This window comes from Benincasa hispida, chromosome 5, assembly GCF_009727055.1.
Source record: "Benincasa hispida cultivar B227 chromosome 5, ASM972705v1, whole genome shotgun sequence".
Lineage (NCBI taxonomy): Eukaryota > Viridiplantae > Streptophyta > Magnoliopsida > Cucurbitales > Cucurbitaceae > Benincasa > Benincasa hispida.
In genome coordinates this window covers 45,946,823-45,964,761 of record NC_052353.1, presented here as the reverse complement: position 1 = coordinate 45,964,761, position 17,939 = coordinate 45,946,823, and the positions used below count along the sequence as shown (strand labels likewise).

Sequence of the window (17,939 nt, the reverse complement as noted above, 5' to 3'; positions counted from 1 at the left end):
AATTCCACACAGACCTCGCAAATTGACACTCCTAGAGAAGGTGATCTAGGTTTTCTTCCACCTTCTGACAAAAGATACAACAAAAGACCAATTAACACAGGCAACTTTCTCAAAAGCCTGTTCATTGTGACCACATCACCAAACACAACTTTCCAAGAAAAGAACTTGACTTTCTTTATGTTCTTAGTCCTCAATAAAACATAAAAAACCGACTCACAAACAAGAAAGAGATCCAATAAAATCCTAAAGAAAGATTTACAAGAGTAGCCCTTCTCGCGGATTAGGACTCCAAAATGAATATCCAGTCTCCCAAGTCTAAAGTTAAAGTCATCGATCAGAGAAAGAAAAGAGGTCACCTCCGTTGTTTCTCTATTCGTTGCATTTTCATAAATATAATTCTACAAAGGCCAAATCACCATAGAATGATATAAAAATAATTCTCAATAAATTGCCTATGTTTAGTTCAATATGATTATTTTAAAAGCGATTTTTATTTGTCACAAAACCTTACAGATTTATTATTTTAAAAAATACATCTAAAATCATTTTAAAGCTATATATGAAGTACACTCTTACATTAAATAAGAATATGCGCAGAATTTAAATCTTATCTTACATCAATGAGATATGAACAGTATTTAAATCTTAAAGAGTAACAAGTATATCTCCTATAACAACTCCCCTTCTATATATATTGGATACTCTTAAAAGAAATGAATAACAACTCTCAAAATCTAATAACCTTCCATTTCAAACCATGAGCCAATCAAAACCATTTCTTCCAATTCTCCTCCTCTTTCTTGCAGCCTTAGGCAATATCATAACCTCAATCAATGCCTCATATCTATACCATACATGTTCAAGCTCAGATAACTACACAATGAACAGCCTCTATTCTTCCAACTTAAAACAAGCTCTAGACAGATTGACAAATAGCGCCCCACCCTCTGGCTTCGGCCTCAGCTCCACTGGAGGCAAAGATTCACAAAACCAAGTCAATGGCTTGGCTCTATGTCGGGGCGACATCTCGCCCGCCGACTGCAAGACCTGCGTTGCGACGGCCGGACAAGAGATCCAACAACGATGCCCTTACAAGAAAGGGGCAGCCATATGGTATGATTCATGCCTTTTGAAATACTCCAATGCAAAATTCTTTGGGAAGAATCAAAATGGAGGGTTTAGGTTCTATTTAGTGAATGTTCGTGAGGCCGACGATCCGTCGTCGTTTAAGGAGCAAGTTAAGAACTTGCTTAGTGGGTTGTCTGAAATGGCTAAAACTTCAAAGAATTTGTATGCCATTGGAGACTTGGAGATTGGGAGCTCCAAGAAGCTGTATGGATTGGTTCAGTGCACAAGAGATCTTTGGACTGCAGATTGCAAGAAATGTCTTGATGATGCCATTGGTGAGCTTCCATATTGCTGTTCAAATGGAGCTAAAGTTGGTGGAAGAGTGGTTGGTGGGAGTTGTAACTTTAGATATGAAACTTACCCCTTCTTTACTGCATAAAAATCAAGAACTCATAATTTGAATACTATATTTTCTGTCATGAGTTAATAATTTCATCATGATGTTGATGAATAATGTTTAAATAGAATCTTTCAACTTGTTTAAAAAGCGTGTTCATTCGCCTATCAATCCAAATGCTTAAGCTAAAAGGTTATAGTAAATTTCTGGAAGATGACTTTGCTTATACCATGCATTTTGGAAGAGAATAATGGCTAGGTCAGATTTTAGAGTAAATATATTACAAATAAGATGATGAATGTGAGAGGGAGCATGACAAGATATATATTATATATACAATTTCAGATCACGGTTTTAGTTTTAATTAACAAATCTAAAATCAATTGGAACACACAACTCAAAAGAACCGATAGTGTAACAAATACGTTGGCTTATTGAGGAGAAGAGTTTAACATTATGATTTTAGTAAACTCAATCACTGAATAATACAGTGAGCTCTTCATTATAATTATACTTATTCAACTAACTAACTAGTCAATGCTAACTTGTCCACTTGATATCATAATAGATAAACCAACTCAAAATTTCTCGGTAATAAGAACGATAACTAAATTAAGATACAGGAATAGAAATATAGGTTTTGGAATCGATATTTAAGCGTGTTTTGTCTTTCACTCACATGCTTCCTAAAAAAATTTTCAAGAGCTCACCCAGGATAAAATTACTCAAAGTGAGGTATGTTTAACTTTGGTTTGTAACAATTTAGTCGAACTTTACTATGTAATAATTTAATCCTAATACTTTAAACTTTATAACAATTTAGTTCCTATATAAAAAATTAATGATAAGATTTAATGAGATTTCATGCATAAATAAACCGTTAAACTAAATAGAGACTCAATATTTTTTCAAAATATAAAGTTTACATTGTAAAATATTAGAATTGACATCTAAATTTGATGAAATTTTTTACGTGAGGACTAAAGTGTTACAATTTTGAAAGTATAAGGATTAAATTATTAAATACTAAAGTTCATAGACCAAAGCATTACAAAAGTACAAGGACTAAATTGTTACAAACCAAAGTTTAGGGACTAAATTATTACTCTCAAGAAAGTTCAGGGATCAAAAGTGATTTTTAACAAAAAAAAAAAAAAAATCACAAAATTTGAATTTGAATTTTTATTTGGTGCTAAATTGTTATAATTGTTGGGGTTGTTGCCCTAAATCTTGTGGTTCCTGTAGTTTATAATTATAATGTACAAACGATTTATTTATTTAATAAAATATGAGATAGTTTTATTCGACATTTAGTAGCATTAACCCACAAAACCAATAAATTAACATCCAAGGTTATCTTCTGTAACTTAAACATGTATGGAGAGATATACAGGTGGATCATGTTTAAGTGATAACCTAAATGGTCTGTAGTAGATGGATAAGGATACCTTATCCTAGCGACACTACGGATACGTCCCACTTTGTAGATGTTACCATTGTTGTAAAGTGCTACAAATGATATGATCCTAATAACTCATGTGGAGACATGTGAGCGGGGGTGTTCTATACAAAAGAATTTGGATAAGACTGGACCACGAAATAAATAATCTCATTATATAACGTCGTTAATAATAGAGACTTACATTTCACCAAGATGACCATAGGTGACATGACCTGAATCTTGAGAGAGTTGTGAACTCCTACCTATAAAGGTGGTTTTTTGATTTGTATGGATGAGAGTAGTCAGATCGCCGACTCAATAAGCCTATCATTTTAGAGATTCGTTGATTGGGGAGCTGGGAATACAACTATACAAGACGAAATTCATTCATTCTCTAATATCGGGGTAAGTAGATAAATTGCTCCCTTATAAGCTAATTTCGAGGCTTGAATAATGTGGCACCACACCCTCTCTTGGCCCGAGAGAGATTTGGTCATAGTTGGACTATGACTTATTGTTCATTAGAGGGATCAGTGATACGTAAGGGGTTAGATGTAACTACAAGGATGAAACGATAATTTTAGCTCAGCTGTACTTATGAGCAATTTGTGAAGGGTCATCATACTATTGATTGATTATATCCAATGAACATAAAAATATATCTATAGTGCGAAGAGTGCAGCTCTCAGTCTTTAGTGGAGTGACTGGCAGTTAACGGTGAAGGAACTCTTAAACAAGAGTACCTATGAGCGGAAGCGGATCTTTCCAATTCATTATGACAGAAATTACACATATACATTCAAACATACAGATATGCATTGCTAACGCAAATTACTGGCATGCTTTAAAAGATAAAAACAGAAAGACCGAGAGAACGTACTAGTTGAAGACTATTCTTCACAAATCTCAGTCTCTCCGGGAACGAACTCCTCTCACTCTTTCTCGACCAGTAAGTGATCGCCCAACAACACCACGGTCGTTTACACGAACAGCAGCACACGAACAATAGACAACGAGGACGACACCACCACTCAGAGCCCTCAGTATTCTCGGAGTGAGAATCCAAAAGGTGGGCTTTGATGGAATTGGTAGATGGAGGAGGAAAGGCTATCGTGTACAACGATCTAGCAAGTGGGAGAATGAAGAGACTATCTATAGTCGGGTGCTTGATCGTTTAGTGCAGGGTACACGATCGTGTAGTAAAAGCTAAGCGATCGTCTATGAAAAGGTAATGATCGTTTAGTTACGCTCAGGAGCTAAGTGACCGTCTATGAAAAGGTAAGCAATCGTTTAGGAAATCGCGGGCGATCGTTTAGAAAGCGTGAGTGTGTGATCGTTTAGTAAGCGGGCGCTATCGTATAGGCTCTCAACACTAAGCGATAGAAGACTTTCACACCGTGAACGATTATGCGTCTCTTTCTCATGCAAAATGAAAACAATTTTCATTTTATTCTTCAGTTACTAGAATTGAATTCAACTTCCCACTACTGCACGAATTCAAAGAAAACGTCGACTAATTATCTCATAACGCCCAATTAATAAAATAATAAATATAATCATATATATTATTAACCTACAGTTTGATATCATATATCAATTATAATGTTTTCTCCTCTACTTGATATAAATCACATTTATATCCAATTTCCTACAAAATAATGTATCTCATACATTTATTCAATCATATCATATATTAATTGACCAGTTCAATTATATCATATATAATCAACTCCCTCTTGTCAATTTGAACATTTCAAACTGACCCAAAAACTTATTCTCAACTTGTATTCAAGCTACCAAGAAGACTTAATGAACCTATGGCTCGAAGCTCCAACGGTAAATGAATAGCTGACTAAACTCTTTAGCCACGAGATCCACCACCCGTTAACTGCCAGACATTCCACTAAAAATCGACAGCTGAACTCTTCTTACCACAGATATATTTTTGTGTCCATTGGATAACCAATCATGAGTATGATAACCTTTCAAAGATGCTCGTAAGTACAGTTGGGCTAATTTACCGTTTTGCCCCTGTAATTACATCTCACTCCTTAAGTACCACTGATCCCTCTAATAAACAATACAACATAGTCCAACTATGAATGAACACCTCTCGAGCCATGAAAAGGTGTGTGGCGCCACATCGTTCAAGCCTAGAATTAGCCTTTAAGGGAGCTATCTATCTACTTACCCCTACTTCGGGGAAGGAAATAACTTTCTATCTTGTGTAGCTAAGTTCCCAGCTCCCAAATTAGACGAATCCCTAAAGTGGTAGATTTGAGTCGGCGGCCTGGCCACTCACACCCATGAAAATCAAAAGAACGCCCTCAATGGCAGAAGTTCTCAACTCACTTAGGATTGAGGTCATGTACCAATGGGTCATCCTAGTGAAGTGAAGTCTCTATCATGAACGGTGTTATATAGCGAGACGTTAACACTTCGTGTCAGGTCTTTACAAACTCTTTGTATAAGACGCCCTCGCTTGCATGTCCCCTACACGAAAGATCAAGATCAGACCATCTGTGACAAGTCACAACGCTTGTAACTACTCCATAAAGCGGGCCGCATCCGTAGCGTTACTAGGATAAGGTTTCCCTCCTATATTCATATACTATAGACCATTTTGGTTATCACTTAAGACATGATCCACTTATATGTCACCACATACATGCTTAAGTTACATAAATACAACCAGAGATTTTAGTTTATTGGTTTGTGGTAAAGCAAATAAAAAATCCAAATGAGCAAAATCAAGAAGTGAAGTAAATATCATATATTATACATCACAAGCACTCGAAAAACTGTTTACAAACTACAGGAACAAGACTTTAGGGCATCAACCCCAACAAACGGATGTTGGATAATTTAATTAAAGGAGTTTAATTAATTATTCAAGTATCATTGGAACTTCAATTTACCGGTCCATAAAGTCTCTTCTGTAGCTCAACTGAGATTATTGAGGATTAATTTGAATGTTTTCAAATTAATAAAGAAAATTAATTATACGTGATATAATTAATATAATGTATTTGATATATTATAATATAAAATTTATTTGAGAGGAAATAAATAGTTATGTAAATTGGATTCATATAATTAAATTTAATATACATTTGATCTTTATTACATATCATAAATAATTGAGAGAATTAAACTATAGGTTATATTGTATTTGATACAATATAAAAATTATAGGTTATGTATTATATTTGATATAACATATAATTACATGTGGTGTATATATATATATATTTATAATTATTTATTTTAATTTATTTTTAAAATTAAAAGGAGGGAGTTACAACATCCCTCTCCTTAATTCTCTAAAAAAACGTGGGGATGTGGGGATTTTCATTTTTACGAGCTATTCATTTTCTTCATAGAAGATATCAGAGATCCTTCTTGGGGTGTGTGTTAATTTTTTTTTTTTTTTTTTTTTTTTGGGTTTTCCTATAGAAATCTTCCCTACAAAATCTCCTCTCAAATTCTTCCTCCTCTTCCCAAAGTCACTCTGAAAATTCTCATACCCTACAAAGAATACAGGAGGCTCTCTTTTGGTGGTGTCCAAATCTTTGGGATTACTATACTGACCGAATCGACAAGAAGTTTCGTAAAGACTTTTGACTTCAAGGGTAAGTAATTGTTCTAATTCTAATTATTTCTTCTTTAAAGTATACTGTAAATTCTGTAAATGCATATTTTGTTATCTGAAATTTTAGTCTGTGAAAATTAGGAAACGGGACCGATCCCACTTCCGTAGTGGACCCGATTCCTTTAATAATGAGCTATTATTTTAAACAAAATATGACTCAATTTACTTTTTTAGCTCTCAGCATGTAAATGAAGTTTCTTGTGGTTATGAACTTTCCAAAATAGATTTCTTTTTAGATCCTCTACAAGTAAGGAAAATATCTCCAAAAATTCGAAAATTGTTGCCCTAAAAAATAAAAGCAAGAATCGACGAGAAGCTTCAGAGGAGAAAACAAGGTATATTTGATATACATAACATTATATATTTGAATTTTCTATAAATAAATCAGTATATATTTGATAAATGCATGAACAATACAATTTGTATAAGATGTTGTCTTATATATCTAACAATATATTTTATGTATATTTACATTTTTAAATATATTTGTAAACACGCCATAAAATAAACCATGGTATATATGATGTATATTTACATTTTCCACTATATTACAAGTATATTCGACATATACTTGAGATCTCAATAGATAAATGATTGATTTTCCATTAAGAAAAACAGAAAATAAATGAAATCCCTAACATGAAGGAAACATTAATTTTAATCAAGGAAGGGAAGAGAGAGAATTTAAAAAAAGATAATGTAATATTAATAATAATTAAGAAAAACTCCAAAAGAAAAAATCATTAGAATAAAGAGAAAGTGTATTTTTTTAAAAAATTATTCTAGTTAAACTAAGGGTCTTTTTGGAATGATTTAGAGAAAAAAATGTTTGCGTTGTTGGAAGTGGCAGCCAGAGGCGGTAGTGACCGTTGGTGGTCGAAGGTTGGGCGCCAGCGATCATTGAAAGTTGTGGTCGGGGTTGGCTAACGACAGTCATCGAATTGGTGTCCAGAAGTTGGCAGACAAACTTCTTAGATTAAATTAAGAAAAGAAAAAAGAAAAAAAAGAAACCCATAGATTTGAATAGTGTTTATTATTAAAACCCACGAAATAAAACCCACGAAAAAAAGCTGCAAGAAACCAAACTTCCTAGATCCTTACTCCAAATAAGAGTTGAGCTTAGGATGTCTAACTCATTCCCTCTCACTCTCACTCTCACTCTCACCCTAAACAAACACCTCCTTAATATCAATCACATTTTCTACCCAAGAAAAAGAAAAATAGACATTCACAACTTCTCCAATCTTGGTGCGCTTCAGCCTATAAACAATGGGGATTAAGGCTAAGATCACAAAGGGCCCAATATCTCTTTAAATCTCCTCTTCAATTCCCACATGACTGTCCTCTCATTCAACTGTCGGAACTAATCAAGAGACTTGCCGCCGTCCGCCGCAGAAGCCGGCAAGATTCCGGTGACCGGTCACTGATCCTCGTGCATGACATGAATTATAACACCGCAGCAGTTTATAAATTCTAAACCTTAATTTAATGGTTACAGTTGGCAGAGTACCAAAGCCACGTCCCCTCCAAATTTAACTCTTGTCCTTTAGTTTGTAGGGTATATACCCTATTTGCCAGGGTCAATAAACCTTCAAAACTTCTTTGTAGCCACCCTATTATCACGTGGTTAAAGACAAACTTTTGCAGCTTGGACTCAATTTTAAGGCCGTAGAAATTAATTACAAAGGCAAGGAGACCTCAGCCGTTTGATGGAACATCAGTGGCTTTTATCCATAGGTTTCAATTCGAGCCAGTGCTCACAAAGACAAAGCCATTATCTTTGAGAAATCTGTGCGTCTTGAAGACAAGCTAGGTTGTTACTGCGAAACATCTGCAAATTTGAACATGGGACTCCGCTAAAATCTGTACTTTGTCTGTGTATAGAAGCTAAAAAGAAAGCTTCGTTTACCTCGGAGAGACCACATTTGTCTGAAAATGGTTCAGTTCAGACATTTCAGAGAAAGCATCCCTAACTTCACTCCCCCACAAATCAGCTTTCCAACTGTATCACCAAATTAACCAGTATATCGAGTCTCTACTTAAAAACACTTTTTATAAGCACTATTATTTCAAACAGATCCTAAAATATCTATCTATCTTGATCCAATCTTTAAGATAAGGTCATATGCGACACACCCATGTAATGGTTTTGCGATATGGTATTCTAAAAGAAAATTTCATCAACCATAATACAAATAAGACATATTGATACACAAAAATTCTAGTTTTGTTTTGAGTTTAACATTAAAGAGAATTATCGTAAACCAGTAGAGTAGAAAATGGTGATAATTACAGATCGACTTCAAAAAAAAGGGATCCGATCGACACACTTCGACATTTTAGGTTTTTTAAGCTGAGAATCCAATGAAGAAATTAGCGAAATTTAGTCAAATAAATTATAGCGATTAATGCCACTGAGAGAAGTGTAGACACTGTAGACGACAATGGTCAAAGATGAACTGTGAAACTGATGCACTGGAAAAAAAAAAAAAAGGGAATCACTGCTGATTCCTCTGCTTTTCTGCGAAATTTCAGTAAAATGGAACTGTAAATCCGTCATCAAAAAGCAGCCAAACAGCTGAAAATTGGATCGACCCATCACTCGAATCTAACACAACTCGCATTTCACCCGAATCTTTACAAACCCATCTAAGAATTCCAAACTTTTTTTTTTCCTGAAAGATATAAACGAGATAAATCAATGAAAAAATCGATCTCAGAACTTCCTATTGGTCTTACGAATCGAGGACTCGAGATGAGCATGCATTGGGCCCGGACTCACCATCGTCGTACTGGGCGGAGTTAACGGCGGCGCTGCTTCAGTTTCTGGGGCAGGCGGAGATTGAGATGCTGCCGTCGGTGGTGGTGGCGGTAAGGGATTTGGGATGGTATTAGGTGGAGGTGGGGAAATCGGAATAGCGTCAGGCGGAGGTGGGGAAGTCGCAATTACGTCAGGCGGAGGCGGGGAAGCCAGCGTAGTGTCAGAAGGAGGCGGAAAAGCTGGAATCGAATTTTGGGGTGGTGGGTTTGGATTGGAATACGGTGGGCTTGGTGGGTTCTGCGGCTGATTGGATGCGGAGATGGGGGCGGCGCCACCGGGAGTAGCCGAATTGGGGTTGGAAAAGACGGCCGGAGGGGAAAAACAGGAGTTGCCGGAGCACTTGTGGGATTTTTGGAGGCCGTGGCGCATAAATCCGAAGCCAAGAACTAGACCAAGAACCACCAAAACGGTGACAATGAAGATGAAGATCTTAGTTGCTTTGCCCACATAACACATTTTCGATTTACAGACTTCCAAATTTCAGAGTCCAAAAAGTACACACAGTTCGTCGCTTCACAAGAAAAAGACTTGGGCTTTGTTTCTCTTTCGTCTTTTTCTCATGGCGGTTGAAGAAGACGAGCAAGATGAGAGAGAGAGAGAGTAAGGGACTGGACTGGGCTACTCACTGAGTTGTAACTTGAAATGGGATCGGATCCACGTGAAGGCCAATGAAACCGTCACCATTCATTTACCCTTTTCACTTTTGTTGCTGAGTGAATGACAGGTAAGATTTTCACTTTTTACTGTCCTTACATGGATCAAGAGAGGGATAGTGGGTGAAGAGAAAGTGGCTAAGCTTGAAAAAGGATCAAGTTTCTCTCTTAACTAGTGACAATAGCTCTTAAAGCATGGTTAACTTTATGTAATAAAAGTGAAATCAACTTGTCTATATAAAATAATCTAAGAGCTCAAAGATTCAAATCTTCAAGTTCCACATGTACTAAATAAAAAAGAAAGAGAAAAAATCGAAATGTTTACCTCAAGGGATTGGTGGGCAATGGCGGTCAGCAATACACCATGCCCATGAGTTGAAGTGGGGCACTAATGATATAAGGTAAAAAAGCCTGTGGGATTGGACTTCGAGAAAATTCCATTCACACATTTGAGGTTAAAAATGAAAAGTGATTTTGTTTGTTATTACATACCTGTTGAATAGACATCAAGAATCGAGCCAACGAAGCATGTCCGCCTAGTCATTCCTCTTTGAGATAGGAGTTAACCAGCTGTGGCTCTGAGTTAGCTGAACTATGCATCACATTTCCCCTCTTTAAAAGAAGCCTACACAGATTAATAATGTTTGTGAATAATGTTGAAAACTAAACCATCATAATTTTAATTTGTTAATATTTTGAATTCTTCCAAGCTGTCACTATTCACAAAAACCTGTCTGACTTGTGCAAGTCTCAGCAAGAGTACAACCAATAAAGCATCAAATGACATGTTCTTCCTCATCTTTTACCAATCATGGACTTGGACATGAAGAAACTACAAGACGTTTTCTTTCTTGAATTGGGGAAGAACGTGTATGGATTGTGATTCACTAGCCCATTCGTTATCCTTACCTTCTTTATGTGTGAATTCATGTTCGCTCAATTCCTATCTGTTCTAATACTCATTACTCATAAACAATAGAAGGAAATGGCTTCAGACACAATCATGGCAAGTGTTGTGTGCCAAGTGCATAGTGGATTAATAGAGAGAACAGCACCATGCAGAGGATATGTTCAAGGTGAAGTTAAATGTAAAGTGCAAGTAAAGAAGCTAAAACTCAACTGGTCTCTACCATGTTGGTCTATAACACCAAGGATCAATATTCGGACTCCGGCATATGAGATGACTATGATAGAACCAGAGGTAACTTATGTTCAGGGATGTACATCTTTCTTCTATCAGATATTCTGAACCTGTGACATAGATGGCCTTGCAAAAGCTTGAAGAGGCCACCAACCTTGATTCAATCTTTTACTTCACATGCAGAAATATTGAGGATCAAAATATGCCTTGTTCTTTTGGAAAGCCTGTCTTCTTTCTCATCAACTTGATACTTCATTTATATTTTTGAGTTCGGGACTCATTTAGTTAATTGCTTTATGCACTTTTATCCACTTTGCGTTCTTACATGAAACTTTTCTTTTCTTTCATGAAGGTATCAAGCAGCAGTCCTGACTATGATGTAAAGTTGATACAAAATTATGTGCCAGTTTATGTGATGCTCCCAGTAAGTTGCATACAAAATCTTGTATACTCGCATTCATCAGAGTCGAACAAGTTCAGTTTATCATTCTTCTTATTTTCATAACACCAGTTGGAAATTGTTACAACTGATAATGAACTGGAAGATAGAGATGGGATAAAGAAACAACTCGAACAACTACGAGCAGCAGATGTAGATGGGGTAATGATTGATGTTTGGTGGGGGATTGTAGAATCTAAAGGGCCAAATCAGTACGATTGGACTGCATATAGGAGCTTATTTAAGATAATTCAAGAATGTGGCCTGAAACTTCAAGCTATAATGTCCTTCCACCAATGTGGAGGGAATGTGGGAGATTCTGTCAATATTCCACTCCCCAGTTGGGTTCTCAAAATTGGAGAATTAAATCCTGATATCTTTTACACAAACCGATCAGGGACCAGGAACAAGGAGTACCTCACTCTCGGAGTCGATAACCAACCTCTCTTTCATGGGCGAACTGCTGTAGAGGTCAGCTCAGCTCCTTGCAACTGCTTGACAGATAACCGAATTCAAATAAATAATCAGTCGCCAAAAATGTCAAGTAGCCAAAAAAGTCAAATTGGTCACAGTAAATCAGATCAATCAATCCTGACACTGAAATGCTTCCCTTGATGGGTACCCTTTGATCCTGATGTAAATGTGTAGAAGAAAATCTTGAAAATGGAAGAACAGTAAAATTATATTACAAATGTTGATCCTTTATATTTTACTTCATTCCTTACAATAATTTCAAATTATGGAACTACACAGTTATACAGGGATTACATGAAGAGCTTCAGAGAAAATATGGTGGATTTTTTAGACGATGGTCTTATAATAGACATTGAAGTGGGACTTGGCCCCGCCGGGGAGTTGAGGTATCCGTCATATGTACAAAATCAGGGATGGGAATTTCCTGGTATTGGAGAATTCCAGGTAAGACAAATTTTGGAACATTTTTAAAGGACACCCTGTTCTGGTTTTTACTTCTTTTTCAAATATTAGTGCTATGACAAATATCTCAAAATGGAATTCAATGAGGCCGCAGCAACTGCTGGACATCCTGAATGGAAACTTCCAGATAATGCAGGAACTTACAATGACGCTCCCGAATCTACAGAGTTTTTCAGATCGAATGGCACTTACCAATCTGATGAAGGAAAGTTTTTCTTGACATGGTATTCCAACAAGTTATTGAACCATGGTGATCAGATCCTTGAAGAAGCAAACCAAGTTTTCCTTGGTTGTAAACTTAAACTAGCAGCCAAAGTATGTCTCCAAGCAAATATATTTCTACATCTATTCATTATAGAAACATCTAAAAGCACAAGTTATTGTCTTTCTTCTGAAGTCATGTCAGTGAAAGACATTGTACTTCCTAATAAAAACAGGTAGCCGGGATCCACTGGTGGTATCAAACAGAAAACCATGCAGCTGAGCTTACATCAGGATATTATAATTTGAAAACTAGAGATGGATACCGACCTATAGCAAGGATGCTATCAAGGCACCATGCAATTTTGAATTTTACATGTCTAGAGATGAGGAATTATGAGCATATTTCAAAAGCCAAAAGTGGACCTGAGGAACTAGTTCAGCAGGTAAAGTATAATCAAGTTCATGTAGTGTGTGATATTAGACAGATTAAGAAATTGATCCCAAATTCTAGGAATGATTGATTTTGAGTAAACTGTCAATGTACTCATCACCAACAGGTTCTAAGTGGAGGTTGGAGAGAAGGCATTGTAGTAGCAGGAGAGAATGCACTACCAAGGTATGACCATGCAGCTTACAATCAAATTCTTTTGAATGCTAGACCAAACGGAATCAACAAAGACGGTCAACCAAAGCATAAGATGTTTGGAGTGACATACCTTCGACTTTGTAACAAACTCCTGCAAAAGAGAAATTTCAATATATTCAAGCGCTTTGTGATGAAGATGCATGCTGATCAGGTAATGATTACATTATTCCGGAAAAGCCAGAATCGAATAAAGATTAATCAAATTCCTCCTTTCTGCCTTTGCCTCAACTGGCTTGTCTTTTGTGTTCTGTAGGGTTACTGCCCCAACCCAGAGGACTATAACTGCTATGTTGTCCCACTCAATCACTCAAAAGAAAAAATTTCAATGGAAGCACTTTTAGAAGCAACTGAACCATCGAAGCCATTCTCATGGGATAGGGAAACCGATACTCCAATTGGTGGTCCTTTTGTGGATTTCTTTAATAGAATACTGTATATATTTAAGTGAAATAAGATATACACAAAACGGTACTATAGAGTTCATGTATAAGAAACAGTGTTCCTCTTGCTATTGTATAATATTGATATGAAATAAAGTTAAATAACAATTACCGAAAATTACCACAGGCACAAATTCATCTCTATAAAATGGTGAAACCTATGGTTACCAAGCATGATACTGTAAAACCTCCAATTATTTACACATAAAAAAGGAGGGGTAAAATAGGAAGAAAATGGGAGAATACGGTTAGAAATGAGGGTGACTCAGCAGGGCGAGTGGCAGAGGAGCTAGTGGGGGATGAAAACGGTTGAAGTGGACCCCAGCTGCATTTTTAAATGAAAGGAGGAAAAGAATGGAAGGCAGGTAGAAAAATAAGGAAGGAGATTTCCTGGGGAGGGGCTTCCGGTGCTGCCTTGGCTAGTTCAGGGTTCCTAATTGTTTGTTCTTTGTTTTTCCGAATTTATTCTCATTGTGAGATTGGCTGATGTTATCGATTTTGTCCAGCAATTGTTATTTGAATGAGAAGAGTAGTCGTTCTTTCTTCTGTGCTGTCTGTAACTTCTTCTTAGCCTTAATTGTGTGCCTGTATATTGCTTGTTGAGTATCTTAATTGCAGGGGAGAAAGCTAGGTGATCGAAGGGTCGTAACAACTTGGTATCAGAGCCGCAATCCTGGGGAAAACGTGAGGAATGTCTCAGAAGTAACTTGAAGAAAGGATGGAATCGGCCAAGAAGGAGATGGCCGGAATACGTGAGTTGCTGACCAGACTGTGCAAAAACTTAGAAAAACTGACCAAAGAAGTGAGGGAAAGTAATTCCAGCAGAAAGAAAAAGGATTCGATGATCGCTAATAACAGTATGACCAAAGCAAAAGGTAAGATCGGGAAAGCCGAGCCATCACACGTGGGATACACAACCGGAGGTGACAAGGGGAAGTATAAACGACTGGAAATGCCAATGTTTACAGGGGAGAACCCGGAATCATGGGTTTACCGAGCCGAGCATTACTTCGAGATCCATGAGCTAACTGATGCCGAGAAAGTGAAGGTGGCCGTCGTCAGCTTCGCGCCGAATGAAGTAACAATCGCTGAGCCATCACCACTTGGGAAGAATTGAAAACCCAGTTATTCGATCACTACCGGAAGGTGGGAGAAGGAAGTTTGTGCGTGTGTTTACTGAAGATCAAACAAGAAGGTACCTACTCGGACTATGTCAAGAAGTTTGTAACCTGCTCTACCCCATTGCCGGAGTTGTCTGAAGAAGTCTTAAGAGATGCTTTCTTGAATGGGTTGGAGGCAATCATACAAGCTGAAGTCATCAGCCGTAACCCAAGGATCTTGGACGATTGTATGAGGGAAGCTCAACTGGTGAATGACAGGAACCTAGCCCTCAAAATTGCACTGAAAGATCTGAGAGTGAATGGCCTGAGCAGCAGGGAGGCCCACCAGGGGAAGAAGGAGTTGATCGAGAAGACACAAACAAAGGGAAATGAAGTGCTGCCAATGAAACAGGTTGCCATACTTGTGAAGTCTTTTCCCACCAAGAAGGAAGCACCGGTCAAGCGCTTGTCTGATGCCGAATTCAGGGATAGGCTCGATAAGGGCCTCTGTTTTAGATGTAGCGAGAAGTATTCCCCCGGACATAAGTGTAAGTTTCGTGAGAATTGCCAACTAATGCTATTCATTACTAACGAAGAGGAGGAAACAGGGGAGGAGATAGGCGAAGCAGAGGAAGAGAAGCTAGAGCTGAATAATGTGGAATTAGGAGAGAAAGCAGAGTTAGCACTAAATTCATTACTAGGCTTTTCCGTGAAAGGGATCATGAAGCTGAAAGGGGAGATCAAGGGAAGGGAAGTACTAGTCCTCATTGATTCGGGGGCAACACACAATTTCATCCACCAAGACACGGTCAGGGAGCTGGACATTCCAACAGAGAAGCACACCAAGTTTGGGGTTGTAATCGGAAATGGTAGTGAAATAGAAGGAAAGGGGATTTGCAGAGGAGTGGAACTCGATTTACCTGGGCTGAAGGTGAAGGTTGACTTCTTAACTATCGAATTGGCCGGATGAATGTGGTTCTAGGCATGCCATGGCTATGCTCTACAGGATTTATGGGAATACACTGGCCAACTTTAACCATGAATTTTTGGGCCGAGGGTTCTCACATCATGTTACAAGGGGATCCATCGCTAACTAAGGTTGGAGTGTCTTACAAAATGTTGAGTAAGCATTGGGAGGATGATGATATGGGATTTCTAGTCGACTTCCAGCAACTTGAAATCGAGCAAGAGACAGAGGACAGTAGACAAGAGGAAAAATAAAGGGGTTCTAACTTACCATTGATGATTCGGGTACTTTTGGAACAAAATCAGGACATCTCCGAGCTTCCTTCCGCCCTACCTCCCCAGAGATCAGTAGATCACCACATTAATATCCAAGAAGGAACTAACCCCATTAATGTAAGGCCATACAAGTACGGGTATGCACAAAAAGAAGAAATAGAGAGACTGGTTCAAGAGATGATGCAAGCAGGATTTATTCGACCTAGCAGAAGTCCATACTCGAGCCCGGTGCTTTTAGTAAAAAAGAAGGATGGGGGAGGCGATTTTGTGTGGATTATAGAAAGTTAAACCAAGCTACGGTAGCTGATAAGTTCCCTATACCGGTGATAGAGGAACTACTGGATGAACTACATGGAGCCACTGTTTTCTCCAAACTAAACCTCAAATTAGGGTTGGTAAAAAAACCCGACGGGGCGGGTCCCCGCAGATACCCGCCTCGTTCGGGGCGAGGATTCCCCGGTTTGACCGGGGATGGGGTCAAACTGGGGAATTTATTCGGGGCCCCGTCCGGGGACGGGGCAAGGATGGGGACAATATCCCGCCCTGACCCCGACCCCGATTAATCCCCGACTCCGAATTTATATATATATTTTTATCCCCTCCCCAGTCCCCTCTCGCTCTCTGCAATCTGCAACAAAACATCCCTCTCCTCTCGCTCTCTGCATCCCTCTCCTCTCACTCGCGCTCTCGCTCTCGCCCTCCCTCGCACTCTCACTCTCGCTCTCGCTCTCTCATCCCTCCCCTCTGTTGAAGTCTGCCACGAATGGGGCCCTGTAGGGACCTCGTTTCCCCGACGGGGAATCCCCGTCCCCGCCTTCAAATGGCGGGGACAGGGGTGGGGATGGGGGACAATTTCCCCTACGGGGCCGGGGACGGGGGTGGGGATGGGGGCAATTTCCCCTACCGGGCCGGGGACTGGAGACGCCCCCGCCCCGGCCCGGCCCCGTTGCCAACCCTAACCTCAAATCAGGCTAACCAGATAAGAATGAGGGAGGGAGATATCGAGAAAATGGCCTTTCCACACATGAGGGACATTATGAGTTTCTTGTCATGCCTTTCGATCTCACAAATGCACCAGCCACCTTCCAGTCGCTTATGAACCAAGTTTTTAGACCGTTTTTACGTCGATTTGTCCTTGTTTTCTTTGATGACATTCTAGTTTACAGCCATGATGTATCCACACATGAATCACATTTGGGGATAGTGTTCAGCATCCTTAGAGATCATAAATTGTATGCTAACCAGAAGAAATGTGTCTTTTGTCAAGAAAGGATTCAGTACTTGGGTCATCTAATCTCTTCCAGTGGGGTAGAAGCGGATAGAGACAAAATTAAGGCGATGGTCAATTGGCCACAACCGAAGAACATCACTGAATTGCGGGGGTTCTTAGGCTTAACAGGATACTACCGTCGGTTTGTGAAGGGTTATAGTAGCCGAGCTGCTCCTTTCACCAAGTTACTCCAGAAGAATGGTTTTAGATGGAGTGAGAAAGCCACCGAAGCCTTCGAGGATCTCAAGAGTTAGATGATATCGTGTCCTGTTTTAGCCCTACCAGACTTCAGCAAACCGTTTATCATAGAAACTGATACCTCCGGTGTAGGATTAGGAGCTATGCTCACCCAAGGAGACCGACCGATAGCATACTTCAGCCAAAAGTTGTCTTCAAGAGCGCAAGCCAAGTCTGTGTATGAAAGAGAGCTAATGGCCGTAGTCTTGGCAGTTCAAAAATGGAGGCATTATCTACTTGGAGGGAAGTTCA

General features: G+C 38.6%; 4 protein-coding genes across 8 annotated transcripts; 3 read left to right on the top strand and 1 right to left on the bottom strand.

Annotated features, from left to right (window-relative positions):
* Nucleotides 1–599: 599 nt before the first annotated feature.
* LOC120077535 (cysteine-rich repeat secretory protein 38) lies at nt 600–1,507 on the top strand. The gene has a single exon (XM_039031448.1). It carries the CDS (start codon nt 758–760, stop codon nt 1,505–1,507), a length of 750 nt encoding a protein of 249 aa, XP_038887376.1. The 5' UTR covers nt 600–757.
* A 5,869-nt stretch (nt 1,508–7,376) lies between these two features.
* LOC120077536 (proline-rich receptor-like protein kinase PERK8) lies at nt 7,377–9,866 on the bottom strand. Of its 3 annotated transcripts, XR_005481774.1 has the most exons (3): nt 9,341–9,866; nt 8,468–8,560; nt 7,380–8,389 (listed from the first exon to the last, which is right to left on the bottom strand). XR_005481774.1 is itself a non-coding variant. In XM_039031450.1 (2 exons), exons 1-2 carry the CDS (start codon nt 9,833–9,835, stop codon nt 8,549–8,551), a joined length of 507 nt encoding a protein of 168 aa, XP_038887378.1. In that variant the 5' UTR covers nt 9,836–9,866; the 3' UTR covers nt 7,377–8,548. The 3 variants fall into 3 exon arrangements, 2 of the variants coding, with proteins under 2 accessions (XP_038887378.1, XP_038887377.1); XM_039031450.1 differs by having other exon boundaries at nt 7,377–8,560; XM_039031449.1 differs by lacking the exons at nt 7,380–8,389; nt 8,468–8,560 and adding an exon at nt 9,044–9,233.
* A 98-nt stretch (nt 9,867–9,964) lies between these two features.
* Nucleotides 9,965–13,956, top strand: LOC120077534 (beta-amylase). Of its 3 annotated transcripts, XM_039031446.1 has the most exons (9): nt 9,965–10,103; nt 11,012–11,233; nt 11,526–11,597; nt 11,685–12,083; nt 12,366–12,530; nt 12,600–12,863; nt 12,986–13,195; nt 13,310–13,549; nt 13,652–13,956. In XM_039031446.1, exons 2-9 carry the CDS (start codon nt 11,018–11,020, stop codon nt 13,844–13,846), a joined length of 1,761 nt encoding a protein of 586 aa, XP_038887374.1. In that variant the 5' UTR covers nt 9,965–10,103; nt 11,012–11,017; the 3' UTR covers nt 13,847–13,956. The 3 variants fall into 3 exon arrangements, with proteins under 3 accessions (XP_038887374.1, XP_038887375.1, XP_038887373.1); XM_039031447.1 differs by lacking the exon at nt 11,012–11,233 and having other exon boundaries at nt 9,968–10,103; XM_039031445.1 differs by lacking the exon at nt 9,965–10,103 and having other exon boundaries at nt 10,163–11,233.
* Nucleotides 13,957–17,230: 3,274 nt separating this feature from the next.
* On the top strand, nt 17,231–17,704 carry LOC120077356 (uncharacterized mitochondrial protein AtMg00860-like). The gene has a single exon (XM_039031241.1). The coding sequence runs from the start codon at nt 17,231–17,233 to the stop codon at nt 17,702–17,704; it is 474 nt and encodes a 157-aa protein (XP_038887169.1).
* The last annotated feature ends 235 nt before the right edge of the window (nt 17,705–17,939 follow it).

What these genes read in the sequence shown, in the direction of transcription:
- LOC120077534 (XM_039031446.1), top strand. Translation starts at nt 11,018, where the DNA reads ATGGCTTCAGACACAATCATGGCAAGTGTTGTGTGCCAAGTGCATAGT. An exon ending in CAGTTTATGTGATGCTCCCA is followed by an intron (nt 11,598 to 11,684) that starts GTAAGTTGCATA and finishes TCATAACACCAG; the next exon opens with TTGGAAATTGTTACAACTGA. An exon ending in ATGGGCGAACTGCTGTAGAG is followed by an intron (nt 12,084 to 12,365) that starts GTCAGCTCAGCT and finishes GGAACTACACAG; the next exon opens with TTATACAGGGATTACATGAA.
- LOC120077356 (XM_039031241.1), top strand. Translation starts at nt 17,231, where the DNA reads ATGCCTTTCGATCTCACAAATGCACCAGCCACCTTCCAGTCGCTTATG.
- LOC120077536 (XM_039031449.1), bottom strand. Translation starts at nt 9,835, where the DNA reads ATGTGTTATGTGGGCAAAGCAACTAAGATCTTCATCTTCATTGTCACC. An exon ending in CTCCGCCCAGTACGACGATG is followed by an intron (nt 9,234 to 9,340) that starts GTGAGTCCGGGC and finishes TATATCTTTCAG; the next exon opens with GAAAAAAAAAAGTTTGGAAT.
- LOC120077535 (XM_039031448.1), top strand. Translation starts at nt 758, where the DNA reads ATGAGCCAATCAAAACCATTTCTTCCAATTCTCCTCCTCTTTCTTGCA.